The following is a 27,408-nucleotide window of genomic DNA, read 5'->3' as shown; positions in this document are numbered from 1 at the left end:
AATCAGCCTGTCATTAACATATCCACGTATTATCTAAAGTCACAAGTAAACCCAATTTTTTTTTTTTTTGTTAACTCATAAATGAGTTTTTAATTAATGAAAATAAAATAAATAAATAAATAATAAACAAAAATAAGGGAATATCATCTTCCAGACTTCCATGTAGCTTCTGGTACATGTTATGAGCTTTAAATTAATAGTTATTTACTGATTTAATATTTCAATCTCGATGGCGGCTGTTACCAAAAATGTCGGCTGAAAATCCGGCAGTTACTCTTTTCAACAACCATCTCCGCTAACACCCCTAGTTTTCTGGCAAGTGGTAACGTTCGTTTGACCACTTCATCTTCTTCCCATTTTCATTGCCTTATGAGACTTAGAACGATTGCCACTTCTCTCGTTATTCGTCATGTCATTTCTGGCCTACTTTCAAGCAAACCATCGTGTTTTTGTGGGTATTCTATATGACTAATATTGTAGGCGTGAAACCTAAGCTTGAAAACGTAGTCAACCAAAGGTTCGCTGGGGCCGGGAAAAAAAAAACAAAACAAATGTTCGCTCGGGGGTATGTCCATGTGTGTGCAAATGAGTTAAGAAACTAAGTCTGGCTTTACAAGAAGGCCCACTCTATTCACTTTGTGGTATACCATCCAATTTATTAGAGATTTTTATACCCAGTTTTTATCTATTTATATTTAAAACTCCACTTGTAGGAACAAAATCCCAACTGAAATATCTAATTAGTTCAAGCACATATAAGCATAATTTAAAAATAGAGAGTTTGATAATTGTTACCTGGTTGTCGACCAAACCGAATCGAGAACAATCGACGAGAATTGATGTACCGGAGTTGTTTCAAAATACCTGTGGTGTATCCTCCCTCAGTGCTTGTTGGTGTACGTGGTGGTTCTTTTCCAACTGTAAGCGACGGTGCATGGTACTTTCTAATATTTAATAACGATTATAGAGATGATGTTTGTTACAGTTGTCATCGCAACCCTAACGTGTGGTTCGTGCAACAAAACAGAAGAAGCCACGGATGGTCTTCGGTTGGTGACGGCCTGCGGAATCGGTGATCAGGGATGCTTGTCACGAAGGGAGTAGTCAAAGATGGAGAAGGACGATGATGATTTGTTTTGGTACTTAGAAACTTGTTAGTAATATTTGATGTGGGTTTGGCGATGATGAGGGTGTTGTTGAAACATACTCGAATCTCCAATAGAAAATATGATTAAAAAAAAACAAATCCGATTGAAAATCGATTAAAGAGCAAAGGTGCTGATAACGTGTGATAAAACAAGAAAGAAATATATGGAGAAAATTGATTCAATCATCACCTTCATCTTACATATACATTGTGTATATAAACTAGTACAATAACCCTAAAAGGCTAAAGCCCATAAACATTGGGTTGGGCCATAAAATGGATGCATTCATAACAAATATCAAATTTTTAATCAAATTTAAACCACTTTCTTCTAGAGATGGGCATAATAACCGGTTCCAAACCTGACCCGGTAGACCCAACCTGGAACCGGTTCCAGTTCCTACTCGCTTTATTGAAGAACCGGTTCCGGGTTCAAAAAACCCGTAGGTTCTTACCCGGTTCCACATTTTATAAAAAAAAAAAAATTGGTTTGTACCCGGTTCCAACCGGGAACCGGTTCCTCCGTAACCAAATCCAACCTGGTGCATTAAATTCTACCATTTAATGGTTATGTTACCGTTGGAATCGATTCCTAGCCGTTGGAATCGATTTCTAGCCGTTGCAAACCACCCATTTAATGCATTGTTACCGTTGGAATCGATTCCCAGTTAGTATATATAGTGAACATAATTCATTTGATTATCACACCATCTTCATCTTCTTCTTGATTCTTTTTCTACTCAATAAGCTCTTGATTCCTTTGATACTATGGCATCCAAGAATTCCAAAATAACTAATTCTCCATCCGTCAACAAGGGTCCTCAATCCGCTCCATATGTTGTTGGGACACTCACACATAATCGCAATATAGAGGTATGGTGCAATTGGGATTTGGTGGAAATGAGCGACGGTTCTCAAAAGGCTCAATGCAAACATTGTGGAGCTTTGTTAAGCAAGGACTCCAATTCTACATTGACGAAGCATATTAAGAACAAGTATTGTAAAGCTTTGAAAGAAGATTGTTGATGAAGAGGAAGAAGACGAAGTAGAGACTAATGATTCCGAAGACGATTGTACGGAAGTGGCCCAACCAAAGCGAGCCACAAGTCAAATGGCTGCACCCACGACAAGTAAATGGTCAAAGAAATAAACCGGTTACAATGCAATATGTTTGTGTTTTTTTATAAGGAACTAAAATTCTTATTAAAACATAAGAACTTAAATCATGAAAACAAAACGGGTCAAACATAAAACTTATAAAATCAACTATAAAACTTTGACATAAACACCCAACTTAACTTACATAAAAGTTTACATCCAATTTCAAAATAACCATTATAAACATAAATGACATGAGTTCCGAAATCTTTTAAAGTTAAGTGTTTACAAAAGCTAAAACATAACATAAAGTCTTGTTACAAAAGTTTTGACCCGTTAGTCAAGTATCATAGCGGAAGCTTTTGAGATAGTGTGTCCATTCCAACGTAACGTCGCCTATCAAGACGATTTACCTACATTCATAACAAATAATTAGTCACTTTAATTCAACCAAACTTTAAGGTTCAAACCTTTATTCGGACTTATAGGTAATACTTCAAGCATTGGTTTCTAATGGGATTCATCATGAATCTTCTACATTAACTTATACTTGGTTTAACATCAAGTTTTCCAAACTTGACATATGGCACATTCTACTCGTTCGACCCATATCCAAATATGAACTTTTGCATAAACTCATTTTTACGTATAACAATTTACAAATCTAGAATAATAACATAACGTGGACATTACACATTACTAAATTTTGTAAGCATTAAGACTTACCTTTGTCGTTGTTTGTTTGCGATCCGGAACTACTTGAGCCTTCTTCCTTAACTCCTACAATCCAAAATCACTTACTTTAATCTCATGTCATTCTTTTCATTCCGTTCTTAACATAATCAAATTAGCAACTAATAATTCCCAATTATAACCATTTAACATTGTAATAACATATGATCATTTCATTCAAGCATTTTAACAAACACTTGGTGCTCATACCATTTTTAAAGCATAATGTACAAGTATCATATGCATAATTTTACTAAATCGTATCAAGATTAACAAGAACATTGAACTCAATCGAATTTCATATATCCTTCCATCTAATTCAATTCCAACTAACAAGTTATCATTATGAATATCATCATACATGACCCTTATATTAATTTAAACAAGAATTCCTCATTACATCTCATAACACTCGTACTTTAAGTGGGTTGTCACTTCTAATCATAAAGAACATCAAAATTCAAGTATAATTCAGCTTTTATATAATGATTCTATCAAATGTTCATACTTAACTTCATTCAGGGGGTGTTTGATCTAGCTTTTTTTAACAAAGCTTATAGCCTTTTTTTTTTTTTTTACAAAATAAGCTTAACTTGGTGTTTGGTTTAGCTTTTTAAACTTATGCTTATTAGCTTATATAAGCTAATTTGAAGAAGTTTATTTGAATATGGTTTTTTAACTTATTTGAAGAAGCTTATTTGTGTAACGGCAAATGATAGAAAATAAGCTATAAGCTAATCCAAACACTTAAAAAGAGTTTATCAAATGATAGAAAATAAGCTATAAGCTACTTTAAAATATAAGCATAAGCCAAAAAATAAAAGCTAGGCCAAACACCGCCTCAATTTCACTGTTTGATTATAACCCACTTATGAAAGTTCATCAAATCATAAAATTCAACTTACCTCTTGTTAGACTAGCTTAGATGAACGATTCTATGTGTTCATGCAATGATTTAAGCCATGATTTCCCTTCAATTTTCCTGATTTTGTGAAGATGAGGGTTTTCCCTTCTTCCCTTCTTGTTCCTACGACACCCACACACACATTGTGTGTGTGGTGTGTTTTTATTTGTTTTATCAAATTAACTTTCATTACTTACACGTTTAACCCCTTACGTATGAACACTTATTTTTAAATGATCAAAAACTTATTCCTTTTAGTTAAAGTTCTAATTCTCCTTCTAACTAGGTTCACACTCCTAATTATTTCTTGTAGCATACTATAGCAATATATATAAATGCATATAATTAAATTTTGGGACGTTACATTTTTTAATATGTAATTTTTTCATTCAAAGTATTAGTGATTGTCTTTTTTTATGATATTAAGGTTTTATCAATTTAAGGTATTTTTTTAAGAACCGATTCCTACAGTAACTTGCAGCGTTTTTATTGAATTACCCGATAGAACCGGTTACAACCCTACCCGGGATCGGTTGCTATCGGTTCCAGTATTAATGATCTCAACCAGTTACACCCACACTCATACAAGAAACGGTTACACCCACACTCATACAAGAACCGGTTCCGGGTATAAAAAAAAAACCCGGTATGCCCATCTCTACTCTCTTCTACCATCTACACAATTTACATCAAAAAAAAATTCAATGGATGCGTCCAGTTCTAGTAGTCTTGGTTTGCCATCAGATGTGGAGGCATCAAATTCGAAAGGTTTTGAAAAAAAGATATTTCTGACTCATCCGACTCAATGGGGTATGGAATTTTTTACCTAAGTGGCCGCCACAGCCGCCACAGCAAAGGAGCTTGAGGATACGGGAAAGCTAAGAAGAAAGCATGATGGGAATGCAATATCCCATGCTTACGTGTTGGAGTCTTCGATTGATATAGTCATTAACGACAATGTAATTTTGGAGTTGCAGGATGAAGAAAAACACCTTAGATTTTGATACGATGTTACAAAATACGTTGCAACCCTACCAGATTGGAACGATTCAGATGACGATTAGTTTAATTATTGTAGCATAATTATTTCATTTTCTTTTATTTATTTATTTTTTTGTATTGTAGATTTTTAGTTGTAGTTTTTTTTTTTTTTTTTTTTTTTTGCATGTTTACTAAGTTTGTTCAAGTATTGTTGGTTTTTTATATAAATTAATGAAATTATGTTTTTTTAATTTAGTTTTTTGGATTGAAGGGAATAACCACCCCTTCCACCTTTTCTGTTTGGTATGGGGTAACGGAATGGAGGGGAGAATTGAATGAACGAGGTAATGGAATAGATGAGGTAATGGAATTGATCATTACCATTGCATGTCTTGTTTGCTTACCATGTGAAAATGGAATGAACAACTTTTTGTTGTTTGGTATGCGAGAAAAGACGAAGGAATAAAATCGGATGGCAGTGGTCAATGATGGGCGGCGATGGTGGGTGGTGATGGGTAGCAGTTGTAGCAGCGGTGCTGGGTGGAGACGGTGGCGAGTGGAGACGGCGACGGGTGGTGACAGCAATGGTGGTGGTGGGTGACAGCGAAGGTGGGTGGCGACGGTGGTCAAAGGTGGTAGTGGTGGCGACGATGGTGGCAGGTGGTAGCGGTGAGGGCGGTGGGTGGTGGTGGTTGATAGCGATGGCGGAGGTGGGTGGCGATGACGGTGACCGGAGGTGGCAACGAAGATGGTTGATGGCGGCGACGGCGGTGGCGGGGATGGAGGTGGGTGGCGGCAACTACGGTGGCGGGTGACGGCGGTTGTGGGTGACGGCGGCGGATGACAATGGTAGTGGGTGGTGGCAACGGTAGTGGGTTGTGGTGTTGTTAATGAAGGGTGAAGAGGGAATGAAATGGAAAAAAACACGAGGGAGGGATGAAATGCATTTTGGAATGCGCGATTTTATTATATCGACCAACCAAACACTCTTTTCTTCATTTCCTCTCAATTGTCCAATTCATTCCATCTGTCATTAGCTTAATTTGTCAACCTCGATTTTTATTCTCTAATTCGTGACTCTCGCTTCTTTATCTTTTCCGTATAAATAGTTTTTCAATATCTGGGCACTTACACTTTTCCCAAGTTCTTTTTAAATAGGCGTGAAAGAAGCTAAAAAGAAATTGGAAAGGATTGTTGTTCATGAGTTTTTCAATTGAAAAAAAAAAGAATTTTAAATAATCCTTCTTACTAGCTTTCCCCCTCAAAATAGACTTTTTGACTTAATTTCTTTTCCCTTCTTTCTTTCTTTCATTTAGAGAAAAATGCCCGGATAGTCCTTGTGGTTTCGCCTTTTTTCACCTATAGTTCCCAACTTTCTAAAACTACCTGAATAGTCCCCAAGTTTTGCAAATTTGTTCTCGGATAGTCCCTGACGCGTAACTGGGTTAGTTTTTAATGTTAGATGGGTGTGAAATTACAAAAATACCCTTACTAATAAATTTTTTTAATTTTTAATATTAAAAGAAATATTTAAATAGGTCCCACTGTCATCATCTTCATCACCCCAAACCTTATCTCACCATTATCATCTTCTTTACCCAACCCACCTCCAGTCTTACCCCATCATCAACTCAACCCAGTACATACATATATAATTGAGAGACAATTTCAATTTAAAGCCTGCATACATACATCAGACAATTCAATTTAAAACCGAACACATACATACATTAAACCACCATTGTGGAAAATCTCCAAAAAACTTGAGGCGGTGGTGAGCAGAGCCGACATCTTTTTCTTCATCTCCGTCCGATCCCCACCAGAGCCGACATCGGCCGGCAACCCCCATACTCACTGTATTTCACAACGATCAAGCGAACACCATTGCGATCCCTGATTAATACCAAAGTTTATAGTTTTCTCTAATTTTCAGTCGACTCAAGAATCAAGGTATGAAAGCTCAAATTTTTTTTTATGTCTATGCACAATTTACATGATTTTTTTTCCTGAAATTGTTAAAGCTTATCATTGGGTTCAAATGGGTGTTGAAAACAGGGACGTAGTTGATTTCTGTTGGGTTTGAGGTGAGTTTGTTAAACAGGTAGTGAATAGCATCTCATTCAGCCCAGAAAAACCATTACCTGTGTAAAAAATCCATATTCTGATTGTTTGATTCCTGGGTTTGTTGCTGAGTCGAATCAGGGGGCTAATGGGGGGGTGCAAAATTGGGGTTTAGAAGTTGGTGAGGAGGAAAAGGGTTGATTCTGTTCATTCTCATTGGGGTTTACATCTCATTGCCATAGGTATAATCATGATTGTTGTAAATGAGGGTAGATTTAATCGAGGATGGTGGTGGTCGATCGGAGGTTTGACAGTGGAGAGGTGGTCGCCGGATGTGATTAATGATGGGGTAATCAGAGGTGAAATAGGGTGAGCTGAAGTGGGTGTTGTTCGCCGGAGAAAACACAGAGAAGAGGAAGAAGATTTTTAATGGTGAAAGATGATAATATTTCTGATCTAGTCCCTGTGGTTTGCCCTTTTTAAGGAAAGGGTAAATTGGTCATTTCACACCCTCTTAACAGAGAAAACAAACTGAAGTTAGACCCAAGGACTATCCGGGAACAAAAAATAAAAACTTGGGGACTATTCAGGTAGTTTTAGAAAGTTGGGGACTATAGGTGAAAAAAGGCGAAACCACAGGGACTATCCGGGCATTTTTCTCTTTCATTTATTAAACTGGAGAATACGGTGTGGTTGGCCTGTTTAACACAAATGACAGTGGCACTGGAGAGGTCAAATGGCAATGAAGGTGCCAAGACCATGGAGAGTCAAAGAAAAAAGAGTTTTAAAATCACACCTATTTGGTAAATAGTTTTCCCGTTTGGCTAAAAACTCTACTTTTCGGTCTGAAATCAACATTAATCAAAAAGACCGGTTGTCAGTCCATATCGACTCCATCAATGGCTCATTTGGGATAAAACATAACCAAAAATCCAATTGTTTCAAATGGATGTCAATTGATTTGAGTTACAGGTCCAACCCCCAAAGTCAAAATCATTAAAGTCAAAATTAAAAATCAAAGTCAAAGCCTCAAATCTACCACAAACTTACTCCTGCCCTGCCTATTTCTATCTACAAACCCTACCCAACATCTTCCTGTCATTCTATACTACTACTTCATACCTGCATACTTAATCACAGTCCAACCCACATACTTCCAACACGATCCCGTCTTTACTTACAAACGGGTTGACCCGCACCCACAAAAGCGTGAGGATCGAAGCTAAAAGGATCGACCAAACAACTATTATCGACGGAACATTCTTTTGTTTTCCCATCATACCCTTGAGGAAAGGATACAGATGAAGAATCACCCATATAGCAAAGAATAGTTTCCCGAAAAGTGGGCCCCACGACTCGTACCCGTTGCTAATTGCATCCGAGATCCCAACAACCACACCCGCAATGTTTAAGAATAGTAATGTCAATGGCGGGACCAAAAGCGTGGTCCATTTGAAAACATAGAGCTCCGAAAATTCCCCGTCATCACCTCCTTTAGAGGTAACCGTGAAATTTGTGTCCACTCCAGCCAACACTTTTAGTAGACCTTGAAATAGAGCGAAAAGATGAGACGAGACACCACCTATGACCCAAAATTGCTCGTTTCTCCAAAAGTCGTCGATCCCGACACCACCCCATTGTATTTCTAAAATACTTGTGACCGCAATTGATAGAAACATGAGCATGAATATAATGCTAGCATAGTTGCTTATCTGCACCAAAAGACAAAACGCGTATAAGTTGTTTGGAGACGCAATTTTAGAATTGAATAATCAAATCAGACACAACCGGGCTCTAGTAAAACATATTTTAGAGTAATATGTGATATTGCTTAAACAAGGGTATATACGTAATTTTACCTCAGGAACGATAAATTTCCCGGTAAGGAGACAAACGGCGGGAAGTGTGCAGTAAGCAACCAATGGAAGGGAGGTTAACGGATAAACCACAGAATTTATGTATGACAGTCTCTCCAAAGGCTTTAAACCGCACCCATAACCGTACCAAATTGGACAATGCCTGCTTAACAAGATTTCAACCGACCCCAAGGCCCACCTAAGAACTTGGTGAAGACGATCCGAAAGATTAATTGGAGCCGAACCCTTGAAGGCAGGCCTCTTCGGAATGCAATAAACCGACCGCCAACCATGACAATGCATCTTGAACCCTGTCAAGATATCCTCCGTAACGGAACCATAAATCCATCCAACCTGTATTTTACAAGAAACCATAATAAAGTTTTGACCCGTGTATCTAAATATGGATTGATTTAGGTTAAACGTTCGCTCCCGTGGGTCAAATGGGAAAAACTTTTAAAACTCGAATAAAAATGAAACGGCCGGCTCAAAGGTGGCATGAAGTGTATACTAATGTTTACACCCTTCAAAATCACTTTACTCAAAAGGCGTAGACGGATTCGTTCAAGCCTACCTGGCCCGTTTTGACCCAACCCTACCTGACCCACTTAAGTTTTGACCCAACCTTACCTAACCCGTTTAGACCCAAACATTTTACTTTTCCATCATGAACTCAAAAGGAAAAAATAAGAAGAAATGAAAACAGCTACGTGCCTACGTATGTATTTTCTTACAAACCTCTTTTCCCCATTCGGTTTTATCTTCATAACCGCAACTTATGACATGAATGGCTTCTTTCAAGAGTGATGCAGATGATGCTCCTGGCAAAACACCACCTTCTTCTAAAAATGTTGAAGCGACAAACACGGGAGATTGCCCGAGTTTCTTTTCAAATTTTATCTGAGTCATGATGATAGATGAATTTTCCGACTTTATTTGAGACACAAGTGACAATTTTTCACTATCAGATCCTGCAACAAATGCCCATTTTATAAAAATAAATATATAAAAAATTCCAAACTTCAAACTACCAATTAACTACCTTCAGTTCCCTTTTCAATATTCTCCAACGCGTGTATTCGAGTTGAAGATTCCATCATTTTCTTCATCTTTTTCATTATTTTCTTTGAGTTCTCATTGCTTTTCTTTTTATTTCTTGATGAGAAACAACACAAACACCATTTTGGCAAACAGTTGCAGGTTTTTCCAGGCGGTTTCTTTTTAGTTGGTGCGTCGAATCCATACAATGCTTGTCTCCTGAAAACACATCCGGTTCCAACATATATCGGTCCTTGGATTCCATCCAGTCCCTTCATGTTAATCTGTCACGACAATGAAAAAAGATTAAACAACATAAAAGAAAAAAAAATCATACTCGACATAGGTCCGCTACGATAATACCGAATGGAATAAGGTCATAGTTGCCGATAGCGAATAGCGACAAATAGCGACAAGGCATGGCTAGGCTACATAGCGACAAATAGCGACGGCAATTTTATAAATAGCGATTACACTAGAAAAAGAATTTTGAAAATTTTTATATGTATATTACATCAAAATACCCTTGTATATATGCTATTTTACGTATATTTAACAAAAACCTATAAATCTAGCTATTTTATAGCTATAACCCTTTATGTCATTAAAAAAAATAATAACTGTCGCTAAAATCGCTATTCATCGCCATGACCAACTTAGCGACACATAGTCGCATCGTCATAAAGCGCGCTATAGCGACCGCTATGGTCGCTATTAACAACTATGAATAAGGTGGTGACATACATCAAAGAAGACAACGTTGCGATTTGAGTATCTATCATGACGATCGATCCCATCAAATCGTTGGGGAAATTGAACATAACAAATTTTCTTTCCACATATAGGGTCCATCATGAAGCACATAGCCTCCCTGAGAGCTTTACTATTGTTTATATAGTGATCGCAATCTACATTGAGCATGTATGGTGCATTTGTAATAACCGCCGACACTCGGATCTTCAAAGAGAAAACCGTATAAGTTAAAAGCAATCAAGAAAATAATTTTGAAAGTATAATCCATGATAGTTATGAAGATAAGTTCATACCAAAGCATTCATGGCACCGGCTTTCTTGTGGTGGTCAAATCCGGGCCTTTTCTCTCTAGAAACATAAACAAGACGCGGTAATTCGTTTCCTTCGACGTCTTGAACCCCATTATTTCCTAGAAAAACCTGTTGAACATGTACAAATTTCAATAATTTTACGTACGCGTATAATTATTCCTTGAAGCATGTATAATCATGAAAACAAAAGGTTAAAAAGTTGAGAAATCATGCACTGACTTGGATCATTCCAGGATGATCCCTAACATTGTTTCCGGGCCATGGAGTACCATCTTGCATTGTCCATCCGTCCTCTGGAACCTTTTGGGCCATGGACACAAGCCCGTTAATCCGTATCTTAAACTCCTCATAATCCCTCTGTATTTCCAATAATTATATAAAGAAATTATGCCCAAAGTTTAATACTTTTAAAGCAAACAACAAACAAAAATGAGAATATCTTTTTCCAAACCTTCATAGCGCGGCGTTCGCGGACAAACGCCGGATGTACTTTATCTTTAAGATAATCAACCTTTTGAGCAAAATACCACTCGGGAGCACGTGGCTCTATATTAAACTTCTTGCAAAATGGGACCCACTTCCTTGCAAACTCGGATGTTTCTGAAAGTGCTTCGAATGTAAGCATGGCGGCACCATCATCAGAGACATAACAAGCAACTTTATCCACGGGATAATCTACGGCCAAGATGGATAGCACCGTGTTTGCAGTAATGAGTGGTGGTTCTTTTAAGGGATCCACTGTGCTCACAAACACATCTATAGGGGCTAGCTCACAAGCCTTCCCATCTTTCTCATATCTATATACGAAGTAAAACAACTTTAAACATTCAAAGAGATAAGGGACCGTACAGAGGTGGCAATTACTGACATAGTGAGGTGCGTATACCTTAATGATAAACGATCCAAGTATGTTTCACGCTCGATAGGAAACCATTTTGGGAATTGATCTAAGACCCACGAAACGGCAAACCATATCTCACAGATAACTGATGTGAGCCACAAACCAAATGCATCATTTACGGGATGAAGTATTCTATAATGAAAGAAGAGACCAAGTATCACCATACGCAACATTATCACCATTCTATACGGACTTATCTTGCTTGAGGGAATCGGTATCTTCCGTGACAGTGGTTGCCTCCCCTCATCCATCCTGTAATACCAAATTAACACAATATTATAACTTTTCCACATAAAAAACATACATACCATTCATTTTAGCACAACTTTTTGTACTTAGAACACTCATCATGCTATTTGATGTAGATACTAAATATCGACCTTGTTCTCAAAAATAATGAAACATACTTGTATAAAGAGTAAAATGCACGGATAGTCCCTGTGGTTTGGTGAAATTTCACCTTTAGTCCCCAATTTTTCAAAATTACATTCTTAGTCCCTATGGTTTGACAAGGTGTTACTCGGATAGTCCCCAAAGCGGATGAAGGTTATTCATAGTCCCTGTGGTTTGACAAGTTGTTACTCGGATAGTCCCTGTGGTTTGACAAGTTGTTACTCGGATAGTCCTTGTCATTTCACACCCACTTAACCAGAAAAACTAACCTCCATCCGCTTTGGGGACTATCCGAGTAACAACTTGTCAAACCACAGGGACTAAGAGTGTAATTTTGAAAAGTTGGGGACTAAAGGTGAAATTTCACCAAACCACAGGGACTATCCGTGCATTTTACTCCTTGTATAAAATATAAATTCAACAAAGATTTCTTTGACTTCAAAGTCAAAGTGGCTGTGCTATGGATCTTAGTATCTAAGGTAATTCATGATGCAATGAAATACACATACTTTAAGTAATGAACAGAAATGACTATAAAGACAACTAAATAACTATTAGAAATGAAAGAAAACACCTACTTGGGTAAATCAGCATCATCTGGATCTCCACCACTCCCCTGGTGATTAATAATCTCAAGTTTATCGGCCTGTCTTCTCCTCCATTCCTCCATTCTATACTTCCATGCAACCGTTCCATACCCATAAACCGCTAAATCTTTCTTCGGGTCCATTGGCCTAGGGGGCACTGGTACAAACCACCAACAACAACCACAAAATGATTAAGCCAAAAAAAGCCATGCAAAATTACTAACAAAAATCAACTCTCAACCTATGTAGTCAAAAGCGCTTGTTCAGGTGAGGGAAAAAAGGCCTGAACCGACCAAAACTTCTTTTAAACGGTCTGAACAAGCCAAAACAGCCTGGACCGGACTAAAGCAAGGCTGCAACAGCCCGGATAGACATGTGTCTTGCTTGTCCCGGAGTACGCTTTTTTGGGCCTTGCGCCTTTAACTACCTAGATCTCAACAGGAAACTTGATACTTACAAGATATTGATGAACTGGTATCAAAACACTGCATAGGATGGACTCGTTTCGACGGATCCATGAATGGTGGGATGATTAAAGCATGGCTGTCATCATCCTACAATTTTGCAAGTTGAAACTTTTAAAACGAAACAAATCACATCTTTCTACCTTTAAAGCAAATAGAACTAAGGGGGTGTTTGGATTTGAACACTACAGCTGATTATCATACAACGCTTATTTAATATTACATAGTAAATTATCCAAACACTGCCCCTAATAAAAAGATTGCACTCGTGTTACCATTACCTCTTCACCATAAGTAAGAAGGGGGACGTCGTGGCTAGGACCGGCTGCATCCACCTCATACGGAGTGGCAAAACCGGAAATACAGGATTTATGAGTAGCAAAATTCAGGCGCGAAGAATGCTCATAAAAACTATGATGAGGGTCTCTCCTGAGATCAAATTCATTAACCAAATCATCAAACTCATCTTCTTCTTCATCACCATCAACTCTTGGACTCCCTAATATCAAAAGTTCCAATTCAGTCCTTCTACTTTCACTAAATTACACGCAACAAAATTCATTACTCAATACCTTTGATCCTTTTGTATCTTGTTTTGCACCGAGGGCAAGCTTGATTACCCTCCCTTCTTTCATACTCGTAGCAAGTTCTACAAACCGGCAATGCACATTCATTGCAAGCCACAAACGGCTCCCCATCCGTCGTTATTTCGATTTCGTCTCCGCAAATTTGACATATTTGGCCACTTAATTCTTTCACAGAAGTAACCTATGTGGAATCAAAACTTAAGTTTATAACAAGAAATCAAATGGAAGTCACGTTAAAATTAGGCATATTGGATTTTAATAATTCAAACCATGACTCAGCGGCCGATAATAATGTTTGGCAACATCTGAATGGTTAAGTGTTGAACCAATAAGAGGTGTGAACCATTAAGAGCCTGTATAATGCTTAACCGTTCAAAGGCAAATGTCTGACCAATTCAGATCAGAGGTCTTAACCATTCAGACTCTGTGAGGCAAATGTCTGAACCATTCAGACATTGCTCGTGAAACAAACAGTCTGAACCATTAAGTGCCGTACCAGTAAGAGGTCTGAACCATTAAGAGCCTCTTAATTAAGAGGTAAACAAACGGCCCTAGGTTTATAAAAACAAAATAATCAAGATCTGCAACATTTTAGAGCCCAAACTTACCCTTCCAACTTCATCTGCATTGATTAGAATAAACTCATTTCTGTTGTGTGAACCAGCAATCAGTCTTCCATGGGTATCCATTGAACACACACTAATTCACACACTCATACAAAACATGAACCCACTTGAAACCTTGAATGCAATCTGCAAAAACCCTTGAAGAAACCCGACAATAATCCCTAACCCACATTGAAAAAAAAAACACAACAGAATAAAACCCCAAATTATTATTTATTAATATTATTATTATTATAACAAAGTGGTGAGATTATTATATTATAATAATGAAACAAAGATTGGGGTACCAGTAAAGATTGAAGGCGTAAGATTTGTAATGTACGGAAGTGGTGGCCAGCTGGATGTACGGCGGTGGTTTACAGTGGGGAGAGGGGTAAAATGGTAAAATGAAGATGGTATTTTTGGTTGAATCTTGAAGATGATGGTGGTGGGGTTTCAGGACTTTAAAGCTCGCATTCACTTTCTGCTGTATAACAGTTTTAAGGTTTGGTAGATAGTCACGTGCGGTCAAAGTGTTTGTTGTTGTTATAAAACCAAACATGTGGTTTAACATGTGTTGTTGTACTTGTACACCATGCATGTCTACTTGTACACTTTTTAGGGTTTTGGATATCACTCGATTTCCATATGTATCTTGACTTGACTCGAAGGTCGCTCAAAGCTGGCTAGCAAGAAGGTTAGGAAAAGCTTGTAACAAATTGGCTAGGTTAGTAAAAGAGTCGAGATTGAGCCAACATGACTCGTTTGGTTGACTTGTTTAAATTAATCCTAATTTTTAATAGGGTCCTAATATTAACACATGGAAAAAACTTATTTTCACATAGTATATACGGGCCGTATAATGCCGTGTGCCCGTACAGAATTAAAAAAAACTGACAAAGTCTGCTGGCACAGACTTTATTAGTTTTTTAAATTCTATACGGGTCGTATAACATTATACGGCGCGTATACACCATGTGAAAATCAGTTACCTGGTCGTATATAATGTATACGAACGTTGTATACGGGCCGTATAATGTTATACAGCCCGTATTATTCGAAAATTGGATTTTTCTCAAAGTATATAAGGGGTTTAAGGTGCCAATCACACAAGACATTTTACAGTCGTGAGGTGGTCAAACCTTTTTAAAAGTAGAAAAAAATAAAACATTAACAAGTAACAAAGATTGAAGAACAAAAAGTCGTGCCGTATGACTGTAATAAAACGGAAGCTATCAATGCGGGGATGGGTACGGAAGCCGACATGTCTTCCTGAATCTGAATAGCAACGTAACTTTGACTTATAAAACCAACTAGCAAAATAAGTGGTTTTATCACACAGTCGTGAGGATGTCAAACCTTTCTAAAAGTAGAAAAAAATAAAACATTAATAAGTAACAAAGATTGAAGAACAAAAAGCCGCGTCGTATGAATGTAATAAAACAGAAGCTATCAACGTGGGGATGGGTACGGAAAAATGGTTGCTGATTTTTTTCTATATTCGGATTTTGTTGGTTTGTTTCCAGCTAGGGTTATTCTTTATTTAATATTTACAGAATAAAAGGAAGGGTGCGTAGTGTTTGTTTGAGAAACTGATTCAGATACAAAACGGTTCTCCAATTCCAGATCAGTAAGCAAATACACAACGGTTTTCCAATTCCAGATCAGTAATGTAAGGAGAAGCGTTTAGATAACGGACATCCATCAAGCTCAAAAAGAAAACTTGTGTTTCCCATAGTCACAAACGATTTTGTTTCAAATCAAGGGTCCCGTCATTACAACCACTTATTTTCAACTGGGATGTAATGCAATGATTCCTCTCAATTGAATAGACAGACACTTGCTTCATAAGACTCGCTTGAATCGTCTCGGAAGTACTGAACAACCGAAATAACAGCTTTGGTTTCATCAGCTGCATCGTTTACCGTGAAATGCATCCTTACAGAAACCACTAAAGATGAGTTGGAAAATTGCATCAACTCTCCTATGTCAACATACTCTTCTCCGGACGGTTGATCAGCCTGTACCGAAGAAACCAAATTCGCAACAATGAGTCTGAATCCATTGTGGTTCGTGATTGTTTCGAATAATCATAGAAGACGTGTCGGGTTCTTCTGCTAGTGGTCGGTGTCACACCCCCAAAATCCACCTGCGGATAGCACCCGCTTTGAGGGCGTGACTGACCAGGATCCAGCCACCAATTATATTGACTAATTAAATTGATAACAAAAAGTAATACTTACTAACCATAAGATTAGCAAATATCAAGTTCAGAGTTTAAGGTTTCAAGTTCAAACAGTAATAAGTAGCGGAAGCATAAGTAAGGCAGTTTAAACAAGTTCATAGTTCAAAATAAGGTAACACCCAACACAAGGGTGGACAGACACTACTCGTTCCCAAGCAGCAAGCTCCTTCGTCAATGGTTACCTGCAAAGCATGCAGTAAGGGGGTCAACAATAATGCTGAGTGAGTTCACTAGTTGTCCAGTTTTAATTACCAAAAACTTGTTTCACCAGTTAATTTATCCGTTTATACATGCCATGGGGAGCTACCAGTTAGCGACTAAACTGTTTTTCCAATACCGAACACTAGGTAACCGTTTGCGTTTCCGCAGGATGCCCCGATGTCAATGTTCTATCATCATTGACGGATGCCTGAGTACATTAGTTCACGACCGATCCCATACCATGGCACGGTGTGAGGTTGGTAAAACCTAAATAGCGCTATCAACTAATAACCCGTTCGCCTGGCCCCGGCGACTAATCGGTATTATGTAGTAGGGACTTGAGTGATAGAGTTTCGTTTAGTGCCGTTTGGTTGCATTCCGTATAAACAGTAATTAACTAAAAGGTTTCCCAATACAAGGGAAGGAAAAGTAAGTTTGTTCCCAGTAACTAGGGAAGGAAAGTGAATGGTATCCCCTTTACGAGGGGATAGGGTTGTTTCAGTCTCGTGTCCCAAACCACCGGGACGCATGCTTTTAAGTTGTGAACTCACCTTGGGTTGCTCGGTAGATTATTTTACCCGGTCAAGTATGTTGGTCACCACGTCCTAGCATGGTTACCAAGTATGGGTCAAGTTGGGTACAAATAAACACATAGCGAACACGTACAGCAAGCACACATAGCAAACACGTAACAACAAACAGTTGGGTTATTGGGTCAGCCCTAAACATACAATCAGCAGCAACAACACGTAGCCCAGTCAACAGAAAGCCCAACAGTCAAAGCCCAATAACACCAAAATAGCCCAGTCGAGACAAGGGTGGTTGCGACTCGCAACCGAGGTTACGACTCGCAACCGAGGTCTCGGTTCATCACGTTTTGGTTACGAGTCGCAACCAGAGGTTACGACTCGCAACTAGCGGTTCCGACTTAGCAGCAGTGGTTACGACTCGCAACCGGATTCGATACGCGTTGATTGCGACTCGCAACCGGGAGATCTCGACAAGACTTGATGTGGTCTCGAGTCGCAACCAAAGGTTACGACTCGCAACCGTGATTACGTGCAGCAAAACTTCTAGAACCTGCAATGTACTGACCAATAGAATTGCATTTTCATGAAACATAGTACTATGCCCACTAAACATGTTTGTTTGTCTATTTTGTGTCTAAATCGGATCAAACAAAGCATATTCAAAATATTTAAGTGACATTCATGCTGTTCATCATCATATTCATATAACATTCAAGCAACTATTTATGAACATTCAAACCCCATTCCTCAATAAACAACCCAAAATTTATGTATAAACCCTCTAACCAAACCCTTAATGTCATTCGGATAACAAAAACCATTCAACCTAAACAATATAACATATCTTTTTATTAACATGATCCGAAACATATAACAATCATCGATCTAACCAAACATCTAACCAAACATTGTAACAACCGGAAAGCACTCTATTTTCTCAAACAAGAGTAACAATCAACAATAACAACTAAATAACCAACAATCATGCAAACATTTCAAGGCAATTTATCAACATTGTGCAACAAACACCTAGTGAACATAATAACACTAACCGATTCAAGTGAGACACAAAGGTGTTCAAGTTGGTGCAAGGATGAAGCCTTCTAGTGATGATTCCGAGTTCGAACCGAGGATGCTCTTGATGTTGGTTGATCCGAGAGGGAGAAGGAAAGGAGAGGAAGGTGATCTTGGTTAGGGTTTTAGGGTTTTAGTGAGAGGTAGAGAGTGTGAGAGTGTGAGAGAAAATGTTGCAAAATGGTAAAATGGTGAGGGTTGGCCGGTATATATATCGAGTGGGTCAAGGGTTGTTTCCGGGTGGGCTAAGGGGTGTCAAGGCCCAAACGGCCCATCACTACTGTTCACTCGAGACCGAGCATGTATCGAGTCGGGTTGAGGTTCACTAGTATTACACACACACATATATATTACACATACAAATATATATATATATATATACATAAATACACATAACATGTAATACAATAGTTCAAATTTCATTTTAATAGATTACGTACACACATGTTACATCGAAAGGTTGTCCGGGAAAACCCGAGGTGTCACATTATCCCCAAGTTTTAGGAACTTTCGTCCCGAAAGTTAAGGCAGCCACCGTCAAGCTAGCGTAAGTGAAAGCGTTTCAACGGGGTGTCACATCATCCCCCCGTTAGTTTGGAATTTCGTCCCGAAATTCGGTTGTAGCTTCAGTGCTGGGGTTTTCGTTTGGGAACAGCTGGGGATACTTGTGCTTCATCTGGTCTTCCCGCTCCCAGGTATACTCTGGGCCACGTCGCGAGTTCCAACGGACTCGTACAAGAGGTATTTGGCTACGTTTGAGGATTTTGATCTCTCGATCAGTGATTTCAATCGGTTCCTCAGTAAAGTGTAGCTGCTCGTCAATCGTCAGTTCCTTATAAGGAATCACAAGTGTTTCATCCGACAAACACTTCTTCAGGTTAGATATGTGGAAAACATTGTGTACCGCACTTAACTCTTCAGGTAGGTTCAATCTGTAAGCAACCTTACCGATCTTCTCGGTAATTTCGAATGGTCCAATGTATCGCGGATTAAGCTTGCCCCGTTTTCCAAAGCGTACCACACCCTTCCAGGGTGAGACTTTGAGTAGAACCCGGTCACCGACCTGGAATTCTAGAGGTTTCCTACGCTTGTCAGCGTAACTTTTCTGACGGTCACGAGCTGCCGCCATGCGTTGTCTGATCTGGGCAATCTTTTCCGTTGTATCTACCACCATCTCTGGGCCCGTGATTTGACTATCACCGACTTCCGCCCAGCAGAGAGGTGATCGGCATTTACGACCGTACAATGCCTCGAAGGGTGCTGCCTGAATACTAGTGTGGTAGCTGTTGTTATAAGAGAACTCTACTAGCGGCAGATGCTTCTCCCAATTCTTGCCAAAATCGATCACACACGCTCTAAGCATGTCTTCTAGAGTCTGGATGGTGCGTTCGGACTGTCCATCCGTTTGCGGGTGATAAGCGGTGCTCATGTCCAAACGTGAGCCAAAGGATTTGTGCATAGCTTGCCACAATTCCGAAGTAAAACGAGCGTCTCGGTCGGAAATAATTGAGGTTGGCACCCCGTGCCTCGAAACTACTTCCTTTAAGTAAATCTCCGCCAAGGTAGAAAACTTGTCTGTTTCTTTAATAGCCAGAAAGTGCGCGGACTTGGTCAATCGATCTACTATTACCCAAATAGTGTCATTTCCGCGTTGGGACCTAGGTAGCCCTGTAACAAAATCCATGGAAATTTGCTCCCATTTCCATTTCGGGATTTCTGGTTGTTGAAGTAGGCCTGCCGACTTCTGGTACTCTGTCTTGACTCTTGCGCAAGTCAAACATTTGCTGACATATGTTGCTATGTGGGCCTTCATGCCAGGCCACCAGTATGTAGTCCTCAAGTCGTGGTACATCTTGTCCGAACCAGGATGTACTGAGTAGCGGGACTTGTGGGCTTCGTCCATCACGAGTTCACGCAAATCTCCATAGAGAGGGACCCAAATGCGCCCTGTTACGTAGTAAGCGCCATCTTCCTTCTGTTCTATTCGCTGTCTCGATCCTCGCAGAGACTCAGCCCTGATGTTTTCCGGCTTCAATGCTTCGACTTGAGCATGTCGGATCTGGGTAGGGAGGTTAGACTGGATGGTAAGTTGCAATGCTCGCACGCGCTTTGGTATAGTGTCCTTTCGGCTGAGGGCGTCTGCCACGACATTGGCCTTGCCCGGATGGTACTTGATGGCGCATTCGTAGTCATTCAAGAGTTCGACCCAGCGGCGCTGTCGCATGTTCAATTCCTTTTGCCTAAAGATATGCTCGAGACTCCTGTGATCGGTGTAAATAGTGCACTTGGTACCGTAGAGGTAATGTCTCCATATCTTAAGAGCAAAGATCACTGCTCCCAGTTCCAAATCATGCGTAGTGTAGTTTCTTTCATGCGTCTTGAGTTGTCGAGAGGCGTAGGCAATAACTTTCTCGCGTTGCATTAACACGCAACCGAGCCCATGGATAGACGCATCGCAGTAAACCACAAAGTCGTCAGTGCCTTCAGGCAACGAGAGAATAGGAGCGCTACAGAGGTTATCTTTTAGCTTTTGGAAGGCCGACTCCTGAGCTTCATTCCACTTGTAAACAATGCCTTTCTGAGTAAGAGTCGTGAGGGGTTGTGCAATCTTTGAGAATCCTTTGATGAATCTGCGATAGTATCCTGCCAATCCCAAGAATTGGCGAACTTCGGTTGGGGTCTTGGGCGTAGGCCAATTCTTTATCGAGTCGATCTTAGCGGGGTCGACGTGAATGCCGTCCTTGTTGACCACGTGCCCAAGGAAATGGACTTCTCGGAGCCAGAAGTCACACTTCGAGAATTTGGCGTACAATTGCTCATTGCGTAAGAGTTCGAGGATAAGGCGTAGGTGTCGTTCATGCTCTTCTTGACTTTTCGAGTAGATCAGAATGTCGTCGATAAACACAATCACGAATTTGTCGAGATAAGGCTTGCACACTCGGTTCATGAGATCCATGAAAACCGCAGGTGCGTTAGTCATTCCAAAAGGTATAACGAGGAACTCGTAATGACCATAACGAGTCCTGAACGCAGTCTTAGAGATGTCTTCATTACGAACTCTCAGCTGATGATAGCCTGATCGCAGGTCAATCTTAGAATAGTAGCTCGATCCTTGCAACTGATCGAATAGGTCGTCAATGCGCGGGAGAGGGTAACGATTCTTGATGGTAACCTTGTTCAGCTCACGATAGTCAATGCACATTCGGAACGTGCCATCCTTCTTCTTAACAAAGAGTACTGGCGCTCCCCAGGGTGAGGAACTAGGACGGATAAATCCTTTATCCAATAGTTCTTGTAGTTGCGTCGAGAGTTCCTTCAGTTCTGCAGGAGCTAGACGATACGGTGCACGGGCTATGGGTGCTGCTCCAGGAGCTAGCTCGATTTGGAATTCGACCTGACGGTGGGGAGGGAGTCCAGGTAGTTCCTCAGGAAATACCTCGGGATAGTCGCGTACTACAGGAAAATCTTCAATCCTCTTTTCCTTCTCGTGGGTGTTGGTGACGAGTGCGAGGATAGCGGTGTGCCCTTTTTGTAAACACTTCTGGGCTTTTAAAAGCGAGATAATGCCTGTGACTTCTCCACCTTTGTTGCCTTGGACGATGAGGGGTTGGCCTGAACGACGAGGTATACGAACTGCTTTCTCTTGACAGAGGATCTCAGCGCGATGTCTGGATAACCAATCCATACCAATGACGACGTCGAAGCTTCCAAGTTTGACAGGGAAAAGATCGATACTAAACGTGTGGCCAGACAATTCTAGGGTGCAGTCGTGGATCATGTGCGTGGCCTCGATGTTCTTACCATTAGCTATCTCGACAACGTGCTTAGAACTTAGTAATGCAGGCGAGTGCTTAAGTTTCTTACTAATGCTAAGGGATACATAACTGGCATCGGCACCGGAATCAAATAACACAGAAACATAACGATCATCAAGTAGGAACTTACCCGCCACGACGTTGGGATCGTTCCTTGCTTCACCAGCTCCAATCACGAAAGCTCTTCCCCTTGCACCATTCCCAGCATTGTTGTTTTGTTCATTGTTCCCAGCTCCCTGATTGTTGTTGTGATTCTGATTCAGCTCAGGGCAATCCTTTCGCATGTGCCCTGTTGCCCCGCATTTAAAACATGCTCTGTGGTTTCCCTGCTGCTGTTGCTGTTGGGGTTATTGCTGATTCTGCCTTGCTGGGAACTGACTCCTACAATCCTTGGCTTCGTGCCCCATCTTGTGGCATCGCTGACACTGACTTTTGTTACATGCCCCATTGTGGTGCCTGTTACACTTGTTGCACTTAGGGTAGCTTCCCCGGTAGCCACCCTGTTGCTGAGTGCCTTTGTTGTTGTCAGTTTTCCTTTGCTGAGCTGGGGCCTGAGTAGAGTTAGTATCCTTGCCCTGATTTCCATCCCACTTTCGTTTACCATCACTAGAAGTTCCTTCCGCAGCACTGATCCTTTTGGGCAACCTGCCCTCCTCCACAGCCTGGTTGGTGAGTTTGTGGGCAAGACGAACCACGGGCTGTATGGCAGTGAGGTTGGCCGAGGTTACATGGCTCCTGATTTCCGGGACTAAACCCTTGATGTACAATTCGATCCTTCGGTACATAGGTCGGGACATGTTTGGACAAAGAGCAGCATAGTCGTTGGACAGCTTGGTGTAGGTCTCAATCTCTGACCCAACCATCTTGAGTTCATAATACTCGTCCTCGAGTTTGTGGATGTCATCCCTGTGACAGTACTCTTCCTTGATCATATCCTTGAAATCTTCCCATGCAGTAGCGTTAGCAGTCTCCAAACCAAGCATTTGAATTTGCGCCTTCCACCATGAAAGCGCGCTTCCCTCAAGAGTACCAGTAGCAAACTTCACCCAATTAGCAGGGGGACACTCGCAGACAGCGAAGACAGCTTCGACCTTCTCGATCCAGTGCAGGAGACCTATGGCACCCTCAGTGCCACTGAATGGAAGAGGCTTGCAATCCATGAAGGTCTTGAAGGTACAGACACGTGGTTGCACAGGCGCAGGCTGACCTGTTGTGAGGAGTGAAGCGAAATAGGTTTAGAGGCGAAAAGACGTTGTGGCGGTAGGATCTAAACATCCTAAAACAACGAGCTTACCTATAGGGTGAGCTGCGAAAGCTGCAGCCACTGTGTTGAGCAGGTTAGTGAACTGAGCCTGAGTCATGTTGACGTTTCCTCGTCCGCGTCCACTCATTGTCTTCATAACCAGAAAACATAGTATGAGTGTGGGGTCGTAACATAGCGAGAATGAGATAGAAGAGGGAAGGCATATCTATCTAATCAGGCAACTAGTACGTATAGTAACGCAGAAAGCATAAGACAACAAGCAAGTAAATATGGGTCCGAGCTATGAGGTCAGATAAGTCGAGCCTTGCACTTGGAGTGTAGTGTCGTCACGAGTCACGGGTTATAGTCTGGTTTTTCTCAAAAAGATTTTTCCCCTTTTTAAAACCAAGTTCACTATAACCAATGGCTCTGATACCAATCTGTCACACCCCCAAAATCCACCTGCGGATAGCACCCGCTTTGAGGGCGTGACTGACCAGGATCCAGCCACCAATTATATTGACTAATTAAATTGATAACAAAAAGTAATACTTACTAACCATAAGATTAGCAAATATCAAGTTCAGAGTTTAAGGTTTCAAGTTCAAACAGTAATAAGTAGCGGAAGCATAAGTAAGGCAGTTTAAACAAGTTCATAGTTCAAAATAAGGTAACACCCAACACAAGGGTGGACAGACACTACTCGTTCCCAAGCAGCAAGCTCCTTCGTCAATGGTTACCTGCAAAGCATGCAGTAAGGGGGTCAACAATAATGCTGAGTGAGTTCACTAGTTGTCCAGTTTTAATTACCAAAAACTTGTTTCACCAGTTAATTTATCCGTTTATACATGCCATGGGGAGCTACCCCAAAAGTTAGCGACTAAACTGTTTTTCCAATACCGAACACTAGGTAACCGTTTGCGTTTCCGCAGGATGCCCCGATGTCAATGTTCTATCATCATTGACGGATGCCTGAGTACATTAGTTCACGACCGATCCCATACCATGGCACGGTGTGAGGTTGGTAAAACCTAAATAGCGCTATCAACTAATAACCCGTTCGCCTGGCCCCGGCGACTAATCGGTATTATGTAGTAGGGACTTGAGTGATAGAGTTTCGTTTAGTGCCGTTTGGTTGCATTCCGTATAAACAGTAATTAACTAAAAGGTTTCCCAATACAAGGGAAGGAAAAGTAAGTTTGTTCCCAGTAACTAGGGAAGGAAAGTGAATGGTATCCCCTTTACGAGGGGATAGGGTTGTTTCAGTCTCGTGTCCCAAACCACCGGGACGCATGCTTTTAAGTTGTGAACTCACCTTGGGTTGCTCGGTAGATTATTTTACCCGGTCAAGTATGTTGGTCACCACGTCCTAGCATGGTTACCAAGTATGGGTCAAGTTGGGTACAAATAAACACATAGCGAACACGTACAGCAAGCACACATAGCAAACACGTAACAACAAACAGTTGGGTTATTGGGTCAGCCCTAAACATACAATCAGCAGCAACAACACGTAGCCCAGTCAACAGAAAGCCCAACAGTCAAAGCCCAATAACACCAAAATAGCCCAGTCGAGACAAGGGTGGTTGCGACTCGCAACCGAGGTTACGACTCGTAACCGAGGTCTCGGTTCATCACGTTTTGGTTACGAGTCGCAACCAGAGGTTACGACTCGCAACTAGCGGTTCCGACTTAGCAGCAGTGGTTACGACTCGCAACCGGATTCGATACGCGTTGATTGCGACTCGCAACCGGGAGATCTCGACAAGACTTGATGTGGTCTCGAGTCGCAACCAAAGGTTACGACTCGCAACCGTGATTACGTGCAGCAAAACTTCTAGAACCTGCAATGTACTGACCAATAGAATTGCATTTTCATGAAACATAGTACTATGCCCACTAAACATGTTTGTTTGTCTATTTTGTGTCTAAATCGGATCAAACAAAGCATATTCAAAATATTTAAGTGACATTCATGCTGTTCATCATCATATTCATATAACATTCAAGCAACTATTTATGAACATTCAAACCCCATTCCTCAATAAACAACCCAAAATTTATGTATAAACCCTCTAACCAAACCCTTAATGTCATTCGGATAACAAAAACCATTCAACCTAAACAATATAACATATCTTTTTATTAACATGATCCGAAACATATAACAATCATCGATCTAACCAAACATCTAACCAAACATTGTAACAACCGGAAAGCACTCTATTTTCTCAAACAAGAGTAACAATCAACAATAACAACTAAATAACCAACAATCATGCAAACATTTCAAGGCAATTTATCAACATTGTGCAACAAACACCTAGTGAACATAATAACACTAACCGATTCAAGTGAGACACAAAGGTGTTCAAGTTGGTGCAAGGATGAAGCCTTCTAGTGATGATTCCGAGTTCGAACCGAGGATGCTCTTGATGTTGGTTGATCCGAGAGGGAGAAGGAAAGGAGAGGAAGGTGATCTTGGTTAGGGTTTTAGGGTTTTAGTGAGAGGTAGAGAGTGTGAGAGTGTGAGAGAAAATGTTGCAAAATGGTAAAATGGTGAGGGTTGGCCGGTATATATATCGAGTGGGTCAAGGGTTGTTTCCGGGTGGGCTAAGGGGTGTCAAGGCCCAAACGGCCCATCACTACTGTTCACTCGAGACCGAGCATGTCTCGAGTCGGGTTGAGGTTCACTAGTATTACACACACACATATATATTACACATACAAATATATATATATATATACATAAATACACATAACATGTAATACAATAGTTCAAATTTTCATTTTAATAGATTACGTACACACATGTTACATCGAAAGGTTGTCCGGGAAAACCCGAGGTGTCACAGTCGGGCTTCCAATGCTCACACAAGGTGATAAACAACGCTGATATGAACACAAACCAACTGCTTTATCTTGAGTCGTCGGGAAAACTTTTCCTCAGGGGAGGGTGAGTAGTATGAGTCTGAGTCCATTGTGGTTCGTGAATGTTTCGAATCATCATAGATGACGTGTTGGGTTCTTCTGCTAGTTATTCGGAATGTTTCGAATCATCATTAAAATTAACAATGCGGTCTTCATTGAAGACATAATTGCAAGACTGTTTTTCGGGCTTCCAATGATTACACAGGGTGAAAAACAACCCTTGATGTTGAAACCAGTTTTACCTCTTGAAAAGGAAAGAAACAAATTTTTTTGAGAACCTGATTCTGTAGGATCGATCTCCGACCTAAACGAGTCGTTCGGAAGAGCTCAACTCCGTTTCAGAGGCGGAAACAAAGAAACAGATGCGTACACAGCTAGATTCACACTTTAATCCTCTTGTATATTGATTTTACAATGTTTACATTCACAAGGAAAACCGGCAATACCTCGGCACCTGATCTGAAAAACCGTTACAAATGAAATGACAAACTACCTATTTATACTAGTTATGAACCGCTCGAAAGACATTGCTACAAAAGCGGTTCATGTAAACACCGAATAAGCGATTCCAACAGTTGCCGTAAAAGCGGTTCCCCTCTCTTGACCTTATCAGCGATTCCCATCAGTTGACTTTCCATTTTGTCTTCTTGTGAACTTTGATTTAATTGGGCCTTTGTTAGGTGAAATCTCATTGGACCTTCTCATGGTCCAATCAAACAAATAGCCACCATGAACTTTGACATATTTGATCCTTTGTCGATTGTTACTTTGAATGTATAGACATGTGATGACATCACATGTGATGTCATCAAGATGATGTCACATGTGATGTCATGGCTGACCGGATGCGCAACAAGACCGAGACTCGACATTAGACGTAGTCGACAGATGACTGCACCAACAGACTCCCCCTCAGATGTTGACGAGTCTTAAGTGTCGAGTCTTCAACGA

At 40.5% G+C, this 27,408-nt stretch overlaps 1 protein-coding gene and 1 long non-coding RNA gene across 4 annotated transcripts; both read right to left on the bottom strand.

The window, feature by feature from the left end:
• Positions 1 to 2,404: 2,404 nt before the first annotated feature.
• Positions 2,405 to 4,023, bottom strand: LOC110904233. Its single transcript, XR_002572420.2, has 3 exons — positions 3,883 to 4,023; positions 2,972 to 3,025; positions 2,405 to 2,658 (listed from the first exon to the last, which is right to left on the bottom strand). It is a non-coding gene; the product is annotated as an uncharacterized LOC110904233 (long non-coding RNA).
• A 3,814-nt stretch (positions 4,024 to 7,837) lies between these two features.
• Positions 7,838 to 14,927, bottom strand: LOC110917417 (cellulose synthase A catalytic subunit 5 [UDP-forming]). 3 transcript variants are annotated; one of them, XM_022161977.2, is made up of 15 exons: positions 14,727 to 14,927; positions 14,422 to 14,600; positions 13,799 to 13,994; positions 13,508 to 13,725; positions 13,220 to 13,316; positions 12,754 to 12,919; positions 11,768 to 12,034; positions 11,333 to 11,678; positions 11,101 to 11,238; positions 10,864 to 10,989; positions 10,562 to 10,774; positions 9,822 to 10,101; positions 9,518 to 9,750; positions 8,783 to 9,133; positions 7,838 to 8,635 (listed from the first exon to the last, which is right to left on the bottom strand). In XM_022161977.2, the coding sequence occupies exons 2-15, from the start codon at positions 14,500 to 14,502 to the stop codon at positions 8,054 to 8,056; spliced, it is 3,294 nt and encodes a 1,097-aa protein (XP_022017669.1). In that variant the 5' UTR covers positions 14,503 to 14,600; positions 14,727 to 14,927; the 3' UTR covers positions 7,838 to 8,053. The 3 variants fall into 3 exon arrangements, with proteins under 3 accessions (XP_022017669.1, XP_035842383.1, XP_035842391.1); XM_035986490.1 differs by having other exon boundaries at positions 14,422 to 14,576; XM_035986498.1 differs by having other exon boundaries at positions 14,422 to 14,565.
• Positions 14,928 to 27,408: the final 12,481 nt, after the last annotated feature.

Source organism: Helianthus annuus, chromosome 2, assembly GCF_002127325.2.
Source record: "Helianthus annuus cultivar XRQ/B chromosome 2, HanXRQr2.0-SUNRISE, whole genome shotgun sequence".
Classification (NCBI taxonomy): Eukaryota; Viridiplantae; Streptophyta; class Magnoliopsida; order Asterales; family Asteraceae; genus Helianthus; species Helianthus annuus.
The sequence above is the reverse complement of the archived record's forward strand: the minus strand, read 5'-3'. Positions and strand labels throughout refer to the sequence as shown.

Excerpts from the sequence above, each read along its gene's own strand:
- LOC110917417 (XM_022161977.2), bottom strand. The coding sequence starts at position 14,502 with ATGGATACCCATGGAAGACTGATTGCTGGTTCACACAACAGAAATGAG. Across the intron at positions 13,726-13,798 it reads AAGATACAAAAGGATCAAAG|GGAGTCCAAGAGTTGATGGT; the intron begins GTATTGAGTAAT and ends TTTTGATATTAG. Across the intron at positions 12,035-12,753 it reads GATGATGCTGATTTACCCAA|GATGGATGAGGGGAGGCAAC; the intron begins GTAGGTGTTTTC and ends TTGGTATTACAG.